This window comes from Ranitomeya variabilis, chromosome 2 (assembly GCF_051348905.1).
Source record: "Ranitomeya variabilis isolate aRanVar5 chromosome 2, aRanVar5.hap1, whole genome shotgun sequence".
Taxonomy (NCBI): domain Eukaryota; kingdom Metazoa; phylum Chordata; class Amphibia; order Anura; family Dendrobatidae; genus Ranitomeya; species Ranitomeya variabilis.
Genome location: NC_135233.1, coordinates 571,315,449 through 571,333,945, shown reverse-complemented (window position 1 = coordinate 571,333,945; position 18,497 = coordinate 571,315,449). Strand labels below are relative to the sequence as shown.

Below are 18,497 nucleotides of genomic sequence, written 5' to 3'. Positions count from 1 at the left end.
TCCAATTTTCACGGACATACAAAATGGAGTGGGTGGCCAAACCTTTTTTTTTTCTCCACCTCGGAGAAAACTGAGACCACTGTGATCAAACTCTGATCAGAATAATAGGTCAGTTTTTCTCAGATGGAGAGAAAGCGACTGGATTTGGAGACTAAGATTTTCTAACTAAAAAAATTCCAATTTTTTTTATTTATTTTTTTACTTTTTTGCTAAATTATCTCAGTGCCAAAATTTTGAACTTCTTAACATTTTTTGTGTCACTTAATGACAGCACTTTGGGGACCTGATGGCTATTTGTGTCTTCTCCAGAGGTAAATCTTTGTCAATTCTGAATCATTCAACCGCCATACACCAACGATAGCATTATCTAGTCTATTTCTCCCACATACAACATATTCTGATGGATTTATTGAGCTTCCGAGTGGCATTTCACATCACCTTAAACCTTTTAGTGACAGAGATGCTCCAGGGATCACTGTAGAAGCTATAGGCATGCATATATACCAAATGACTTTGCTGTATCCTCACTTTTTTAGGAGATGTCAGAACACTGCTGAGCCTAAAGGCACATTCATCTGAATGGGCTATAGGGAGCCTTAAGGCTTAGCACTGTTTAGAACATATACACTAAAAAATATATTTTAGGTACATCAATTAAGTTATTTACTTTGATGCTGAAGTGAGTTTTCTGTCCAGAATTATGGTTTAATGCATCAGTCTAACTTAGTGCCAAGAATTGGAATACAGAGAAACCTTCCCCTAAAAAAAATAAAAGTAGGGAAAAGTTTGTATTTTTATTCCTCAATGGTAATACAAAATTTATGGCTCCTGCAAAGTCTGATGTTAGCCTCAAGCTTCAAGTTTAACAGATATGTGCACGGAGACTGTATGGAGACCTAAACAGTCCTTATGTCTCCTTACTACAGAACCGATGCATGGTGCTCTGTAAGGTACTCCGTTATTTTTTCTTAGAAGTAATATCCTCAAAATACAGCATTTAATAAAAGGGCACAAATTCTTCCATTTATTTGAAGTCAAAAGCATAAAATGATAAAACATGAAACCGTAGAAGTCTATGTGTAGAAGTGCCATATTGCGGAAAACACTTCTTTTTCAGATTTTATGGTCATGATTCTTTTTTTTATCTTTAATTAAAATGTTCAATAACTAAAATAAAAGATTTTTCCAACATTAAACTATTTATGGCTTTTCTGTAGGTCAGGCTTGAGAAGTGAATGCCTAATTTGAATGTTGAGCCACTTGTATGGGAGTGCCGATGTGTGAGGTTGTGTTGAAGATCCGTTATTCTGATGGTCAGAGGGACTAGTGAAACATAATGTTAATCAATTCTAGTCCCAGAATAAAATCTCATTTATAGGCCCTAGCTATTGTATTACGCACTACACATTATTGGTAGGGGGTCGATTGAGTGTTCCTCCGAGAATCAATGCATAAGATCTCTTCATCTTCTTTAGTTCTCTTCTATTAGACATTGCAATTTTGTCAAACTTTTGCTGAGATCAAATGGCATAGGCATTGAAAAGTCATCGTCCTCCCAATACGGGTAGCAGCGAGGCCTCTGGTCCTCAGGCAGAGACTTTGCCAAACTGCATCTGCACCTAAAATGGAAGAAAGACATATAAGATCTAACATAGTAATATCGATCAATGCTTTATGAACAATGTCATAAAAATGCTCAATCAACCAACATTTGTATTAAAAAGATACTACCTCATTGAAGGCTATAATACGAAATTGCATATCCCATTATTACTAGAATTATCAGGGTAGCATCTAATACCTAAAGAGCTATTTGCCATTTCCAAAATACCAGCACTCTTTATAGGGAGATGAGAGAATTGCTGTTATGGTGATGTTTGTGAATGTCCATTGACTTCGTACATATTTATTGACAGCATTTCATTTTCCTGTAGCAGCTCTTTATTCCCACAAACCTGACCAGATAATTGAGGACTAAGGAGAATGATTAGGGAATTGATTAACATGTGGTTCCCAATAAATACAAATATGGAGATCTTTTTTAACTCCTTCATTAAAGGGGTATTCCCATCTATCCTATCTCAATATGTTATAGGTGCAATAACAATTATATTCGCTAATACCTCCAATTAGAAATTAAGTATCGTTCTTCTGATTAGCTATGTCGCTTACCCCATGTTCAGGGCATTGCAGTAGCTTAGTGTCACGATAGTGGTTTGTGGAACCACTGTGCCACAGACCGCGGAGAGCCATGACTAAGTGATTACCTGACTATTCACTAGAGCCTCTGATGGTGAGGTTAGACTTGGCTCCCGATGAACACCAGGTGCCACTCCAGGACAGACCAATGGTTGTGCAGCAGCTGGAGCCGAAGGGCAGACTGGATGGAACAGCAGGCAGAGCTTACATCAGAGTGCAGGTGACCAAGTTCGCATCAGAGTGCAGCAGACAGAGTTTGTGTCAGAGTGCAGCAGGTAGGATTTGCTTCAGCGTGAAGTAAGCAGGATTTGCTTCAGAGAGCAGCAAGCAGGATTTGCACTTGGAGTACAACAGGCAGGATTTGTACTTCGTGTACAGCAGGCAGGACTTGCATTGGTATGCGACCTAACAACACAGACTGAAACAGGAATGTTGCTCAGGCACCTCCCCAGTGGGGAGGAAGGAATATATACATAGTGTTTCATAGCCATTGGCTGGGGAGGAAATAGAAAGTGCATGTGCTGGCCCTTTAAGAGGGCAGGAGCGCATGCGTGGGAGACCAAGGACTTGGCTAGGGGAATGACTGGAAGCATGCCGGGCATAGGGAAGGAGAGAACCATCTGCAGCATGGGTGAGTAGAACAGCCCAAACAACCAGACAATAGATCCACAGAGAAACATCAAACAGGGAATAAATTATAAAATGCCTTTATTATATAAAACTGGCAACAATATTAAACATACGTGCGCATGATAGGACTAGGAGCCGACTTATATGCTCCAATATACAACGTAATGACAACCCTGTTTATGTATGATAAATCCCTCAAAGGTGCAAGTAAAAAAAGTGCAACTGTGCAAAAAATATAGATCCTAAATCCACAAAAGGTGTGTTTTATATATGGGCCAAAGTGCCTTGTGCCTCAACACATTTAGTGTAGCCAAAACAATCATATACCAGGATTCAATTATAGTGCAAAGAGCTATCAAAAAAAGAGGGAATATATCCAGAGTATTACCTTCCAGGATCGCCACGTCCTATTAAACGCACCCCGACGCGCGTTTCGGACCTTTGTCCTTCGTCAGGGGGTGGCTATTGTTAAAACTAAGGTCTTTTTATATATACTGACCACCTATCACCGCGGCCTGGGCATATGCGGCGCATGCGCAGTCAGGAGGATCCGGAAGTCACGGCGCCCGCATTACGTGACCGGACGTATGGTGGATGAGTAGCCGACGTTACCAAGGACACAGAGATGCGGCGCACCGAGACTCCAGACCACAAACAGTGCACGCGCACTACCAGGGGCACGACCTAGGAGAGACAGAGGGAGTGTGTGCAAATCTACCAACCGACCCTGCGTGATGACGTGCATGGAGCAGAGCCCGATACACAAAGGATAGCAGGGATGAACAACCCGCAGCCATATCATACAGGGCAAGCTAAATGTATACATATATATATATATAATGGTAACTATACAAGATGTAGGCTATATAGATATAAATATGAGCAAAAAAGGGGGAAAAACGTGTATGATTATTATTATTATTTATTTATATAGCACCATTAATTCCATGGTGCTGTACATGAGAAAGGGGTTACATACAGGGTTATAAATATCGTTTACAGTAAACAAGTTTACAGTGACAGACTGGAACAGCGGGGAGAGGACCCTGTCCTTGCGGACTTACATTCTATTGGATACTGGGGAAGAGACAGAAGGTCAGAGGTGCAACAGCTCTGGCGGTGGTGAGGCGGCTGCTCTGGCGATGGCGAGGCGGCAGAATGGTTATTGCAGGCTGTAGGCTTTTTTGAAGAGATGGGTTTTCAGGTTCCGTCTGAAGGATCCGAGGGTATGGTTATGTGGTATGATTATGTGCACTATAAATTATAGTCTGCCCTACAAATACTATTAAACAAGGAAATAATATTTAAAAAAAAATAGTGATAAAGTGTATCATACATATTACACCATTTATAGTGTATAGAGCTTCATAATGCACAGTGCACAGTTATAGTAATAATGTATATTCATAATATTATTTATATACGCACATGATCACAGATGCATACAAAAATAACATAAAAAATAAATAATAAAAATAAATAATAATAAATAATTAAATACAAATATAATATATATAAATAATAACCAAAATAGAATAAGGTATACTGATTTTATACATATCCTAGTAATACCAATAATAATAATAATACCAAAAATAACCCAAGATATAAAAACAAAAAAATAAAATAATACAATAAAAATAAAAAAATATACCGTGATAATACATCAGTGAGTGATAATACTCATACAACCAATAGTTCATTGGAAATTATTATATATGTATCTCAATCGCAGAGAGTCTTGCAAGTAGTCCAAATATTCAAAAAGCTCAAGAGATTCTTCCAAAAATTTGTATGGCCTAAAGAGATGTATGAAAATGAAGCTTTTCGCCAATTAAAAGATAAGACATGTTATAAAAAAATTACTTTCAATCCCTAGGCTAAATTTCAGACAGAACTCAAGAAAATCCTCCATGAGGCCCATGACACAAATGTTATCACTAAAGAATTGTTTTTGGCCCTTCAAATGTCAGAACCCACAATACCAACCCTTTATTTGCTTCTGAAAGTCTACAAAAATCAAAGTATCCCCCTGGTAGGCCAATAATTTCAGGTTGCGGTAACTATTTGGAGAAGATTAACAACTTTGTGGACTCGAGATTACAGCCATTAGTTATGGAGCTATCCTCATTTATAAAGGATACAAATGAGTTCCTGAAAAAAATTGATGGTTTACATATTGGGGTTGACACTCTGTTGGTATCATGTGATGTGGAAAGTCTTTACACCAATATTCGCCACAACGATGGTGTCCAAGCAGTAGAATATTTTCTGAGATCGTCATATTTGCTGGAACAAATAAGACTGTTTATTATACAGTTATTGGAGTTCTCACTGTCAAATTTTTTTTTTCTATTTAAGGGGTCCCTCTACCTGCAGCTCCAGGGCACAGCAATGGGTGCCTCTTTTGCGCCTGCTTACGCAAATTTATTCCTGGGGCTGTGGGAGAGGGACCTCTTTATGTCGGGCCTTGTGCCATCTGTGGACAGCATCCCATTTGTAGGTGCAGTTCATAGATGACTTATTTTTTTATCTGGCAGGGTACAACGGAATCCCTGCAGGAGTTTATGTCGCATCTGAATCAGAACTCCCGTAATCTGCACCTCACGTATAAGTGTGATGCAGAAAGGATGGAGTTGTTGGATGTATGCGTTTTTAGAGGGGATGATAACTGCCTTCATACTAACGTCTATCGTAAGACTACGGCAGTAAATTCTCTTTTACACGCAACATCCTCTCATCCTCCCGCAATGATAAATTCAATCCCCATAGGGCAGTTTCTGCGGCTTAGGAGGATCTGTTCAGATGACACAGAGTTTGAAAAACAGGCCATAGATTTAAAAGAAAGATTCTTGGAACGCGGATATAGTCGACAGTCGATAAAGAGTGGCTATAATCGGGCAAAAAACACTACTCGACACAAGGCCCTATATGGCACGAGACCATCTAAATCTAACCAGACAGTGAGATTCATCACCCAACATCATGGGCAAATGGATATGATGAGAGCCCAATTAGCCAAATCATGGGGGATACTTAGAGCAGATCCTACTTTATCGCAATATGTGGGGGAAAGACCAAATATCACATGTAGGAGGTCTAGGAACTTGAGGGATTGTCTAGTGATAAGTCATTATCAATCTAATCCCACTCTTCCCACATTTTTAGACAATGCCAAAAGGCAAGTGGGATGTAAACCTTGTGGTAAATGTGTTGCCTACCCGAACGTTATAAAGGCCCATACTTTTAATGATTACAATGGGTCAAAAATGTTTAAAATTAGACATGCTATAACATGTACATCGAAGGCAGTGATTTACCATGCCACATGTTCGTGTCCACTAATTTATGTGGGGATGACTACGAGACAACTTAAAGTAAGAGTTCAGGAACATGTGCTGGGGATAGTGGCGGATAAAGAGGTAGATGATATCTCAACTAGGGTTGAGCGAAACGGATCGTTCATTTTCATAAGTCGCCGACTTTTGGCAAAGTCGGCGTCTCATGAAACCCGACCCGATCCCTGTGTGGGGTCGGCCATGCGGTACGCGATCTTGGCGCCAAAGTCGCGTTTCGTATGACGCGTTTAGCGCCATTTTTTCAGCCAATGAAGGAGTGTGGGCAGAGTGATGACATAGGGGTTAGGGGCGTGCACGCCTATGATCATTTTAGCGCTTGTGCGCAGCAGGGATTTGCAATGTGTAAAAGGAAATTTTCGGGGCTGGGACGGAGGGAGAGAGAGAGAGAGAGAGAGAGAGAGAGAGAGAGAGAAAAAAATCCCCATTGACGTGCATAGGGTTTCGTGTTCCGGCCGATCCTCGACTTTTCGCAGTAATCGGCCGATTTCGCCCGACTCGACTTTTCAAAAAGTCGGGTTTCGCAAAACATGACTCGACCCTAAAAAGGTCAAGGTCGCTCAACCCTAATCTCAACATTAAAAACCATCCCGAAACACTTCAAGAACCACCATAATTGTGATCCATCTCAACTGAAAGTTATTGGCATAGACACTGTAGTACAAAATGAAAGGGATGGGGAGATCAGTGCATCCCTAGCTAAAATAGAGACCAAATGGATTTGGACTCTGGACACGGTATCACCAAAGGGCCTGAATGAGAATCTTAGCTTTGTTCCTTTTTTATAATAACCACCAATTTTATAGAACTGTAATATAGTATTATTGTTATTGTTTTTATAACTTTTCTTTTAAATTGTTTTAGATATTTTATCTTGTGCAAATCTATATTTGGGATATCAATATCCTCAGATGGACTGTATTACGTATTTTGGATTATCTATGAAGAACGGAATTTTTGGAAGAATCTCTTGAGCTTTTTGAATATTTGGACTACTTGCAAGACTCTCTGCGATTGAGATACATATATGATAATTTCCAATGAACTATTGGTTGTATGAGTATTATCACTCACTGATGTATTATCACGGTATATATATATTTTTTTATTTTTACTTTATTATTTAATTTTTTTGTTTTTATATCTTGGGCTATTTTTGGTATTATTATTATTGGTATTACTAGGATATGTATAAAATCAGTATACCTTATTCTATTTTTGTTATTATCTATATATATTATATTTTTATTTTATTATTTATTATTATTTATTTTTATTATTTACTTTTTATGTTATTTTTGTATGCATCTGTGATCATGTGCGTATATAAATAATATTATGAATATACATTATTACTATAACTGTGCACTGTGCATTATGAAGCTCTATACACTATAAATGGTGTAATATGTATGATACACTTTATCACTATTTTTTTTTTAAATATTATTTCCTTGTTTAATAGTATTTGTAGCGCAGACTATAATTTATAGTGCACATAATCATACCACATAACCATACCCTCGGATCCTTCAGACGGAACCTGAAAACCCATCTCTTCAAGAAAGCCTACAGCCTGCAATAACCATTCTGCCGCCTCGCCATCGCCAGAGCAGCCGCCTCACCACCGCCAGAGCTGTTGCACCTCCGACCTTCTGTCTCTTCCCCACTATCCAATAGAATGTAAGTCCGCAAGGACAGGGTCTTCTCCCCTCTGTACCAGTCTGTCACTGTAAACTTGTTTACTGTAAACGATATTTATAACCCTGTATGTAACCCCTTTCTCATGTACAGCACCATGGAATTAATGGTGCTATATAAATAAATAATAATCATACACGTTTTTACCCCTTTTCTGCTCATATTTATATCTATATAGCCTACATCTTGTATAGTAACCATTATATATATATGTATACATTTAGCTTGCCCTGTATGATATGGCTGTGGGTTGTTCATCCCTGCTATGCTTTATGTGTATCGGGCTCTGCTCCATGCACGTCATCACGCAGGGTCGGTTGGTAGATTTGCACACACTCCCTCGGTCTCTCCTAGGTCGTGCCCCTGGTAGTGCGCGTGCACTGTTTGTGGTCTGGAGTCTCGGTGCGCCGCATCTCTGTGTCCTTGGTAACGTCGGATACTCAGCCACCGTATGTCCAGTCACGTAATGCGGGCGCCGTGACTTCCGGATCCTCCTGACCGCGCATGCGCCGCATATGCCCAGGCCGCGGTGATAGGTGGTCAGTATATATAAAAAGACCTTAGTTTTAACAATAGCCACCCCCTGACGAAGGACAAAGGTCCGAAACGCGCGTCGGGGTGCGTTTAATAGGACATGGCGACCCTGGAAGGTAATACTCTGGATATATTCCCTTGTTTACACCCTCTTTTTTTGATAGTACTTTGCACTTTAATTGAATCCTGGTATATGATTGTTTTGGCTACACTAAATGTGTTGAGGCACAAGGCACTTTGGCCCATATATAAAACACACCCTTTGTGGATTTAGGATCTATATTTTTTGCACAGTTGCACTTTTTTTACTTGCACCTTTGAGGGATTTATCATACATAAACAGGGTTGTCATTACGTTGTATATTGGAGCATATAAGTCGGCTCCTAGTCCTATCATGTGCACGTATGTTTAATATTGTTGCCAGTTTTATAAAGTAAAGGCATTTTATAATTTATTCCCTGTTTGATGTTTCTCTGTGGCTCTATTGTCTGGTTGTTTGGGCTGTTCTCCTTGCTGGGTAGTACTCACCCATTGTTTCACAGAGCACTGGTACATTTTATTGTTTTATACACACATATATGTGTGTATATGTATATCTATATATATAATTGTCTAAGGGTTTTTCCGTCTGTCTGTCTGTCTGTCTGTCTGTCCTGGAAATCCCACATCTCTGATTGGTCGAGGCCGCCAGGCCTCGACCAATCAGAGACGGGCACAGCATGGCGACGATGATGTCATAATGGAAATCCCGCGTCTGATTGGTCGAGGCCTCGACCAATCAGCGAAGGGCACAGTATCGACGTAGATGTCATAATGGTTGCCATGGCGACGATGATGTCATAAAGGTTGCCTCGACCAATCAGCGACGGGCACAGTCTGCCGTGAATTCTGGAATCATCATTGTCCATATACTACGGGGACATGCATATTCTAGAATACCCGATGCGTTAGAATCGGGCCACAGTCTAGTATATATATATATATATATATATATATATATATATATAGAAAAAATAGAAAGAGGAACAGCACAGAAATACTTATCTTCGGGTGCAAGGCCCCCAGACAATCAGTCCACCGATCATCCAAGTCATATACGTTTCAAAAAAAGAGGCAGCACTCCATTATTTCAGTGAAAAATGTGCAGGGTTTAATCCACCCACATATCAAGGCAACGTTTCAGCTCACAATGAGCTTTTCTCAAGCCTTTCTCAAGGCTTGAGAAAAGCTCATTGTGCGCTGAAACGTTGCCTTGATATGTGGGTGGATTAAACCCTGCACATTTTTCACTGAAATAATGGAGTGCTGCCTCTTTTTTTGAAACGTATATATATATATATATATATATATATATACTAGATGGCAGCCCGATTCTAAAGAATCGGGAGTCTAGAATCCATATATACTTTATTTATTCAAATGTAAGAATAATACAATTAATAAATAATAGTAAGAAAGAACAAAAAATGGCTGCACTCACCAGCTCTTGACAATTCTTGACAGTACGGCACATTTCTGATTGGTCGCTAGCGGCAGGCGGCAACCAATCAGAAAAGTGCCGCGCACCACGAAGGCATATATCTTTGTCCACCCTGAGCGGGTGTAGGACGCTGGTGACGTCACTTATCTCCGGACATTATCTCCGGACAAAGCCACGGAAGTTGGCACAAATTGCCGGAAGTAGTATTCTAGGCAATTATATATTAGATTTTAATGTTATCAGTGTTTACCTTTGAACGTTTATATTGTATTGTCCTGTCACCAGCCATGTGTACGATTATCGGCCGAAAGCCTCTCTGGAACCAATAATCACCCCATGTAAAGGTATCTTTATAAGTTAAAGATTCAGAATACTATGACTTTTATCATATCCTGAACAGTCAAGTTTTTTATGAACCGTTAAGGTTTTCTGGTTGAAGTAAAAAAAACTCTGAGTGTTTACAGTTTGAAACCATAAAATGTTGAAAAATTATGTCATTCTTGAGTATATCACTCAATGGTGCTCAGAAACGTGTCAAATTTGATCTATAATATACTTTAATATACGTTACTTTAATCTTTAATATACTTAAGAACAGGGCCCCAGACATCACATAGGGAGTCTGAAACACCGCACAGTGGTCCAAAATATCGCTGTGCTCTGCCTGGGGCCCCATATGCTGCCTGGGGCCCCTGTGCTCTGCCTGGGGCCCCATATGCTGCCTGGGGCCCCTGTGCTCTGCCTGGGGCCACTGTGCTCTGCCTGGGGCCCCATATGCTGCCTGGGGCCCCTGTTCTCTGCCTGGGGCCCCATGTTCTGCCTGGGGCCCCTGTGCTCTGCCTGGGGCCACTGTGCTCTGCCTGGGGCCCCATATGCTGCCTGGGGCCCCTGTGCTCTGCCTGGGGCCCCATATGCTGCCTGGGGCCCCTGTGCTCTACCTGGGACCACTGTGCTCTGCCTGGGGCCCCATATGCTGCCTGGGGCCCCTGTGCTCTGCCTGGGGCCCCTGTGCTCTGCCTGGGGCCCCAGTGCTCTGCCTGGGGCCCCATAGGCTGCCTGGGGCCCCTGTGCTCTGCCTGGGACCACTGTGCTCTGCCTGGGGCCCAATATGCTGCCTGGGGCCCCTGTGCTCTGCCTGGGGCCCCATATGCTGCCTGGGGCCCCTGTGCTCTGCCTGGGGCCCCTGTGCTCTGCCTGGGGCCCCATGTTCTGCCTGGGGCCCCTGTGCTCTGCCTGGGGCCACTGTGCTCTGCCTGGGGCCCCATGTTCTGCCTGGGGCCACTGTGCTCTGCCTGGGGCCCCATAAGCTGCCTGGGGCCCCTGTGCTCTGCCTGGGACCACTGTGCTCTGCCTGGGGCCCCATATGCTGCCTGGGGCCCCTGTGCTCTGCCTGGGGCCACTGTGCTCTGCCTGGGGCCCCATATGCTGCCTGGGGCCACTGTGCTCTGCCTGGGGCCCCATATGCTGCCTGGGGCCCCTGTGCTCTGCCTGGGGCCCCATATGCTGCCTGGGGCCCCTGTGCTCTGCCTGGGGCCTCTGTGCTCTGCCTGGGGCCCCTGTGCTCTGCCTGGGGCCACTGTGCTCTGCCTGGGGCCACTGTGCTCTGCCTGGGGCCCCATATGCTGCCTGGGGCCCCTGTGCTCTGCCTGGGGCCCCTGTGCTCTGCCTGGGGCCCCATATGCTGCCTGGGGCCCCTGTGCTCTGCCTGGGGCCCCATGTTCAGCCTGGGGCCCCTGTGCTCTGCCTGGGGCCACTGTGCTCTGCCTGGGGCCCCATATGCTGCCTGGGGCCCCTGTGCTCTGCCTGGGGCCCCATATGCTGCCTGGGGCCCCTGTGCTCTGCCTGGGGCCACTGTGCTCTGCCTGGGGCCCCATAGGCTGCCTGGGGCCCCTGTGCTCTGCCTGGGACCACTGTGCTCTGCCTGGGGCCCCATATGCTGCCTGGGGCCCCTGTGCTCTGCCTGGGGCCACTGTGCTCTGCCTGGGGCCCCATATGCTGCCTGGGGCCCCTGTGCTCTGCCTGGGTGTAGGACACTGGTGACATCACTTATCTCCGGACATTAGCTCCGGACATTAGCTCCGGACATTAGCTCCGGACATTAGCTCCGGACAAAGCCACGGAAGTTGGCACAAATTGCAGGAAGTAGTATTCTAGGCAATTATATATTAGATGGGCATTTCCTGAAGGAAATACATGGTGCTTGAACAGCGCTACCAGCTTTACAGCAGCACTTTTCACACACGGGACTGGGGGCGCGCTTACTTTTGCACCTGGGGCCGGGGGCGCGCTTACTTTTGCACCCGGGGGCGCACTTACTTTTGCACCCGGAGGCGCACTTACTTTTGCACCCGGGGGCGCACTTACTTTTGCACCCGGGGGCGCACTTACTTTTGCACCCGGGGGCGCACTTACTTTTGCACCCGGGGGCGCACTTACTTTTGCACCCGGGGGCGCACTTACTTTTGCACCCGGGGGCGCACTTACTTTTGCACCCGGGGGCGCACTTACTTTTGCACCCGGGGGCGCACTTACTTTTGCACCCGGGGGCGCACTTACTTTTGGGGCCGCACTTACTTTTGGTGGGCGGGGCTCCTCGGCCTCCGATTTGGTTGGTGGGGCCCCTCGTCCTCCGATTTGGTGGGCGGGACCGCTCGGCCTTCGATTTGGTGGGCGGGGCTCCTCGGCCTCCAATTTGGTGGGCGGGGACTCTCGGCCTCCGATTTGGTGGGTGGGGACCCTCGGCCTCCGATTTGGTGGGCGGGAACCCTCGGCCTCCTATTTGGTGGGCGGGGCCCCTCGGCCTCCGATGTGGTGGTCGGGGCCCCTCGGCCTCCGCTTTGGTGGGCAGGGCCGCTCGGCCTTCGATTTGGTGGGCGGGGCTCCTCGGCTCCGATTTGGTTGGCGGGGCCCCTCGGCCTCCGATTTGGTGTGTGCTCTGCCTGGGGCCACTGTGCTCTGCCTGGGGCCCCATATGCTGCCTGGGGCCCCTGTGCTCTGCCTGGGGCCCCATATGCTGCCTGGGGCCCCTGTGCTCTGCCTGGGGCCCCTGTGCTCTGCCTGGGGCCCCATGTTCTGCCTGGGGCCCCTGTGCTCTGCCTGGGGCCACTGTGCTCTGCCTGGGTGTAGGACACTGGTGACGTCACTTATCTCCGGACATTAGCTCCGGACATTAGCTCCGGACAATAGCTCCGGACAATAGCTCCGGACAAAGCCACGGAAGTTGGCACAAATGGACAATAGCTCTGGACAAAGCCACGGAAGTTGGCACAAATTGCAGGAAGTAGTATTCTAGGCAATTATATATTAGATATATATATATTTTACTGTTGTACTGTAAATTACCCTAATAAAATATACATCTGTGATTTTAATATTAAATAATAGCATGGGTGAGAGAAGAGACACGCCGCCGATCCTGCCTGTCAGAGCAGGGATCCGGCGTGGTGCTAACAGTACCCCCCTTTACGCCCCACCTTCTTCAAGCCATCAATGAAGTTCCGGAGAACAGTCGGAGAGTGAATATTTCCCTTAGGCTCCCAGGTCCTCTCTTCAGGACCAAATCCCTTCCAGTCAACAAGGAAGAAGGTCTTGCCTCTCACCTTCTTCATGGCCCAGATGTTCTCCACTTCAAAAACATCATCTTAGCCAGTTGGCATGGGCGTGGTACTGGGATCCTTGAAGTAGGGACTCAGGATGACTGGCTTCAGTAGGGATACCTGAAAGGAATTTGGAATCCCACAGAGAAATAGGCAGCTTCAATTTATAGGAGACCTCGCTGATTCACTTTAACACCACTAAAGGACTGATAAAACGAGGACTCAACTTGTAAGAAGGGATCTTCAGCTGGACATACCTGTACGAAAGCCATATTTTGTCTCCAGGACGGAAGCATGGAGAATCTGTCTGCATGTCTTTTCATATGAGCTGTGGATGCTTCTAACGTGACTCTGGTGTCCACCCACAACTTCACAAAATCCCTGGAAAGGACATCTGCCGCAGGGACATCAGAAGGAACAGTCACTGTGAGGGGGATCCTTGGATTGCCGACTGAACACAATGTAGAATGTAGACTCTCCCGAGGCATCACCAATGTGATTGTTGTACGAGAACTTAGCCTAGGGAAGTAATTTCACCCAATCATTATGGTGGGCATTGACAAAGTGTTGCAGGTAGTTGCCCAGGACCTGGTTGACTTGCTCTACTTGTCCATTGGACTGAGGGTGATAGGTAGAGGAGAAATCAAAGACGATATCCAGATGTTGACAAAGCGCTCACCAGAATCTGGAGATAAACTGCGAACTTCGATCGGATACAAAGTGGAGAGGAAATCCATGCAAGTGGAAAATATGCTTGATGAAGGTGTCAGCCAATTCAGGAGCCAGATGACGGTGCAACCCTCAGCAATGGACTTCATTATGGATTTGCCAGTTTCCATGTGCTGCCAAGGAGCGGATAGTACGGGTAACAGCACGAGATAACCAGAAGGAAGTAATCTAGGAACTTTAATGTGGGCACAAGTCGGAAAGGCAGCCAAATAAGCATAGATCTCCATCCTCATAGATAGCCACCAGTAATGATGAGAGAACAATTGTAATTAGTGAAGAGCGAGGTACTCGTTGCTTGGGTTTTCCCGAGCACGCTCAGGTGGTCTCCGAGTATTTGTTAGTGTTTGGAGATTTCGTTTTCATCGCCCCAGCTGAATCATTTACGGCTGCTAGCCAGGCTGAGTACATGTGGGGTTGCCTGGTTGCTAGGGAATCCCCACATGTAATCAAGCTGGATAGCAACTGTAAATCATTCAGCTGCAGCAATGAAAACTAAATCTCCGAGAAGTCATAAATACTCGGAGACCACCCGAGCGTGCTCGGGAAAACCTGAGCAACGAGTACACTCGCTCATCACTAATTGTAATGTCTTCCTTTGTCCTGCGTGACCAGCCACCTTGGATGTGTGACTCCAAGACAAAACCCGCTCCTTCTCAGATTCACCCACAAGCGTCTTTCCTGGAGGAATTCACGACAGGGGCGACCGTACCATCTTAGTGGGGTTCACTGATAAATTGAGGATCCTCCTCTTGGTCCCCAGACAGAAATGAGCGAGAGAGTGCGTCAGCTCTGACATTCTTGTCACTGGATCTGAAATGCAAAAGAAAGTTAAAGTGGGCAAAAAACAAAGACCACCTAGCTTGGCGAGGATTAAGTCTCTGAGCATACTGGAGATATGCCAGGTTCTTATGTTTCTTGTACATAACTACTGGATAAACTGCGCCCTCCAGCAGGTATCGCCACTCATCCAAAGCCAGCTTAACGGCAAGCAATTCCCGGTCCCCGATGGAGTTCTGGAGCAGAGAAGGCCTTGGAAAAGCTGTAGGACACGCAGCAACCCAAGGAGGACTTCTGAGTAAGCACAGCTCCGGCCCCTAATGAGGATGGGTCTAACTCAAGAATTGTTTATTCAGATCCAGACAATGCAGAAAGGTGTGGTGAAGAACCGTTTGAGAGAGTGGAAGGCCTCTTCAGCCTCGGAGGACCAGTTCTTTGGATCGGCTCCCTTTCAGGTCATAGTGGAGATGGGAGCAGTCAGAGTGGAGAAAGGCAGAATAAACGGACGATCGTAATTAGCAAAGCCAAGAAATCTTTGGATTGCTTTGACTCCCACGGGCAGCGGCCATTTAAGGATGGAAGAGACCTTCTCAGTATCCTTCCTGAATCCGGTATCTGAGATAATGTAATCCAAGAAAGGAAGAGAGGACTGTTCAAAAACACATTTCTTATATTTGCAGTAGAGTCGATTCTCCCTAAGACGCTGAACAACTTGCCGATCTACTCGTCTGTGGGAAGCCAGATCTGGGGAAAATACCAGAATATCATCCAGGTACACCACAACGCAGGTATAAAAGCAGGTCCAGGAAGATATCATTGACAAACTCTTGGAAAACGGACGGTGCATGACTGATACCCAAGGGCATCACTCAGTATTCATAATGTCCGCCTCTGGTGTTGAAAGCAGTCTTCTATTTTTCTCCACGGCAAATGCAGATCAGATTGTTGGCGCCCCTCAGATCTAATTTGGTGAAGATTCTGGCACCTCTTAATTGGTCAAACAACTCAGGAATTAAGGGAATAGGGTATCTATTCTTCACCGTGATCTGGTTGAGACCTCAATAGTCAAAACAGGATCGGGGTGATCCGCCCTTCTTCTTAAAGAAGAACCCAGCCCCAGCAGGAGAGGAGGACTTCTGAATGAACCCGTGAGCCAAATTCTCCCAGATTTAGTCCGACATGGCTTGAGTCTCGACTGGGGACAGAGGGTAAATTCGACCTATATGGGGTGTAGAACCTGGAACTAAGTCAATAGGACAGTCATATGGCCTGTGGGGTGGCAAAGTCTCTGCTTCCTTCTTGTCAAAAACATCTGCAAAGGACCAATATGCAGATGGCAAACTGGGAAGTGATGCTGGAGAAGGCGGGACCTTAGCTGGACGTACTGGAACCAGAGATCTGTCATGACAGGAATTTCCCCAGCGGAGCACCTCTCCAGTTGACCAGTCCAACAGAGGTTCATGTTGTCGTAGCCATGGCAAATCCAAGAGAAAGGAGTGAGACATGTGAGGAAGAACATAAAAGATTATCTACTCTGTGTGAAGCATCCCAATACGGACCACTAGTGGCTCAGTAACCAGACGAACCGCCTCCCGAAGAGTTCTCCCATCAAAAGAAGTTATAGCCAGAGGATTTTTGAAGTGGACAGACTGGAATTTGGAAGCAATCCACTACAGCCTGGAGAACAAAATTTCCAGCTGCTCCAGAATCCGCATACGCAGTCTCAACAAACTGGGATTCACCGGTTGTCACACCCACAGTAAGAGTCAGGGTTTGAGGGGAGTCTTTTTCGTCTAGGAAGGCCTCTCCTACCGAACCTAGACTGGAGTTTTCTGGCTTTACTGGACAGGCGTGAATGAAGTGACCTGTGTCACCACAATACAGGCACTGGCCTTCAGCACGGCGATCCCTCTGTCGCTGACTGGCAAGAGCAAAGTGGTCGACCTGCATGGACTCAGGTGAGGCCTCGACAAGGGAGGGTGGAGGAACAAGTGGTCTCTGAAAGGACGGAGCCAGATGCCGCAATCTCTCACGTGCCACCTCACAGGTGCACTCCTGGAAACGAAGGTCTATACGGATAGCCAGGGAGACCAGGTCGTCGAAGGCAGTTGGTAGGTCACAACCCGCTAACTCATCCTTTCTGTTTCCAGAGAGTCTCTCCCAGAATGTTGCCACTGAAATTCGTTATTCCAATCGAGCTCGGAAGCCAGAGTATTGACGCATACCACATTTTGTCCCACAGATGAGTTGGACAGGCTTAAGCAAAGCAGAGCAGAAGCTGAAGAGGTGGTTCACCCGGGTTCATCGAAAACTTTGTGAAAGGCCTCAATGAATATGGAGAAATTTGAAACTGTAAGATCCTCTCTCTCCCACAATGGAATCAACCACGCCAGGGCCTCTCCTCCAAGATGTGACATAAGGAATGCTACCTTTGTACGGTCTGACAGGAAGTGATGAGGAAGGAGTTTAAAATGTAGCCGGTCTGTGAGTCGGGAACACGAAGCTTGAACTAAGCAGACTGACAGAGGTCTCCGGAGAAGATCTGGTTGCATGAACGTGAGAAGACTCTGGAGAGATGTTTAAGACTTCATCTTGGTAGTCAGGGACTGCAACTGCAAAGACAACTTCTCTTGTATGCTTTTCTCTCGACAGAGCTCTTGGTACATGGTCTGATCTGACAGGATCTGAGATCCAGCTGGGTCCATGGCCTGAGCAAACTGTCACAATCGTGGTTTGTGGAACCACTGTGCCACGGACAGCCTGGAGGGGAGTGACTAAGCGATCACCTGACTATTCACTAGAACCTCTGATGGTGAGGTTAGACATGGCTCACGATGAACGCCAGGTACCACAGAAGAACTATACTATATTTCTATTTGGAGGCATTTGCTAATATTTATTATTACACCTATTACATATTGGGATAGGATCTTGGAGAAGGTAATATCCCTTTAAGTTCCAATGATGAATTTTCTACCTATTGTCAGCTTAAGGCTTCTTTCACACTTCAGTTGTTTGGCGTCAGTTTGAATCCGCCGTTTTCATCAAATAGCGGATAAGCTATTTTCCCATAGACTTGCATTAGCGACGGATTGCGACGGATGGTCGTCCGTTCCATCCGCCATGTGACGGATCCGTTGAAATTTGGCGGACGTCATCTAGACATAGACGGACATTATAACGTTTTTGTCTGCACCGAAATGGCGGTTCGCGACGGATTCGTTGCGTCCGCCATTCCATAGAATGGCCGCCTATGGGCGACGGATCTGTCGCGACCGTCATTTCGGCGGATCCGTCGCTCCAATCCGCTTTTTCAATTGCGCATGCTCCCAAAAGTAGATACTTTTCCCAGACAACCCCCAAGTAATGGATCCGTCAAAAAAACGGATCCGTCAAAAACACGGATCCGTTAGAACCGTTTTCTCAACAATTGTGACGGATCCGTCGATCCGTCACTATGTCGGAGCAGACTGACGCCAAACAACTGAAGTGTA

The 18,497-nt window shown here is 45.7% G+C and overlaps 1 protein-coding gene across 4 annotated transcripts in view; it reads right to left on the bottom strand.

Annotated features, from left to right (window-relative positions):
* The window catches only part of FTO (FTO alpha-ketoglutarate dependent dioxygenase), a 507,540-nt gene that overhangs the window by 93,456 nt on the left and 395,587 nt on the right, over positions 1-18,497 (bottom strand). For 2 of the 4 annotated variants that reach the window (XM_077288247.1, XM_077288245.1), the window contains exon 9: positions 997-1,619. The exons of 1 other annotated variant lie outside the window; for it this stretch is intronic. In XM_077288247.1, coding sequence (XP_077144362.1) covers positions 1,472-1,619 — 148 coding nt within the window. In that variant the 3' untranslated portion in view covers positions 997-1,471. Of the gene's footprint in view, positions 1-996; positions 1,620-18,497 lie in introns of those variants that run through there. One more of the 4 variants, XM_077288248.1, reaches the window with a different exon arrangement.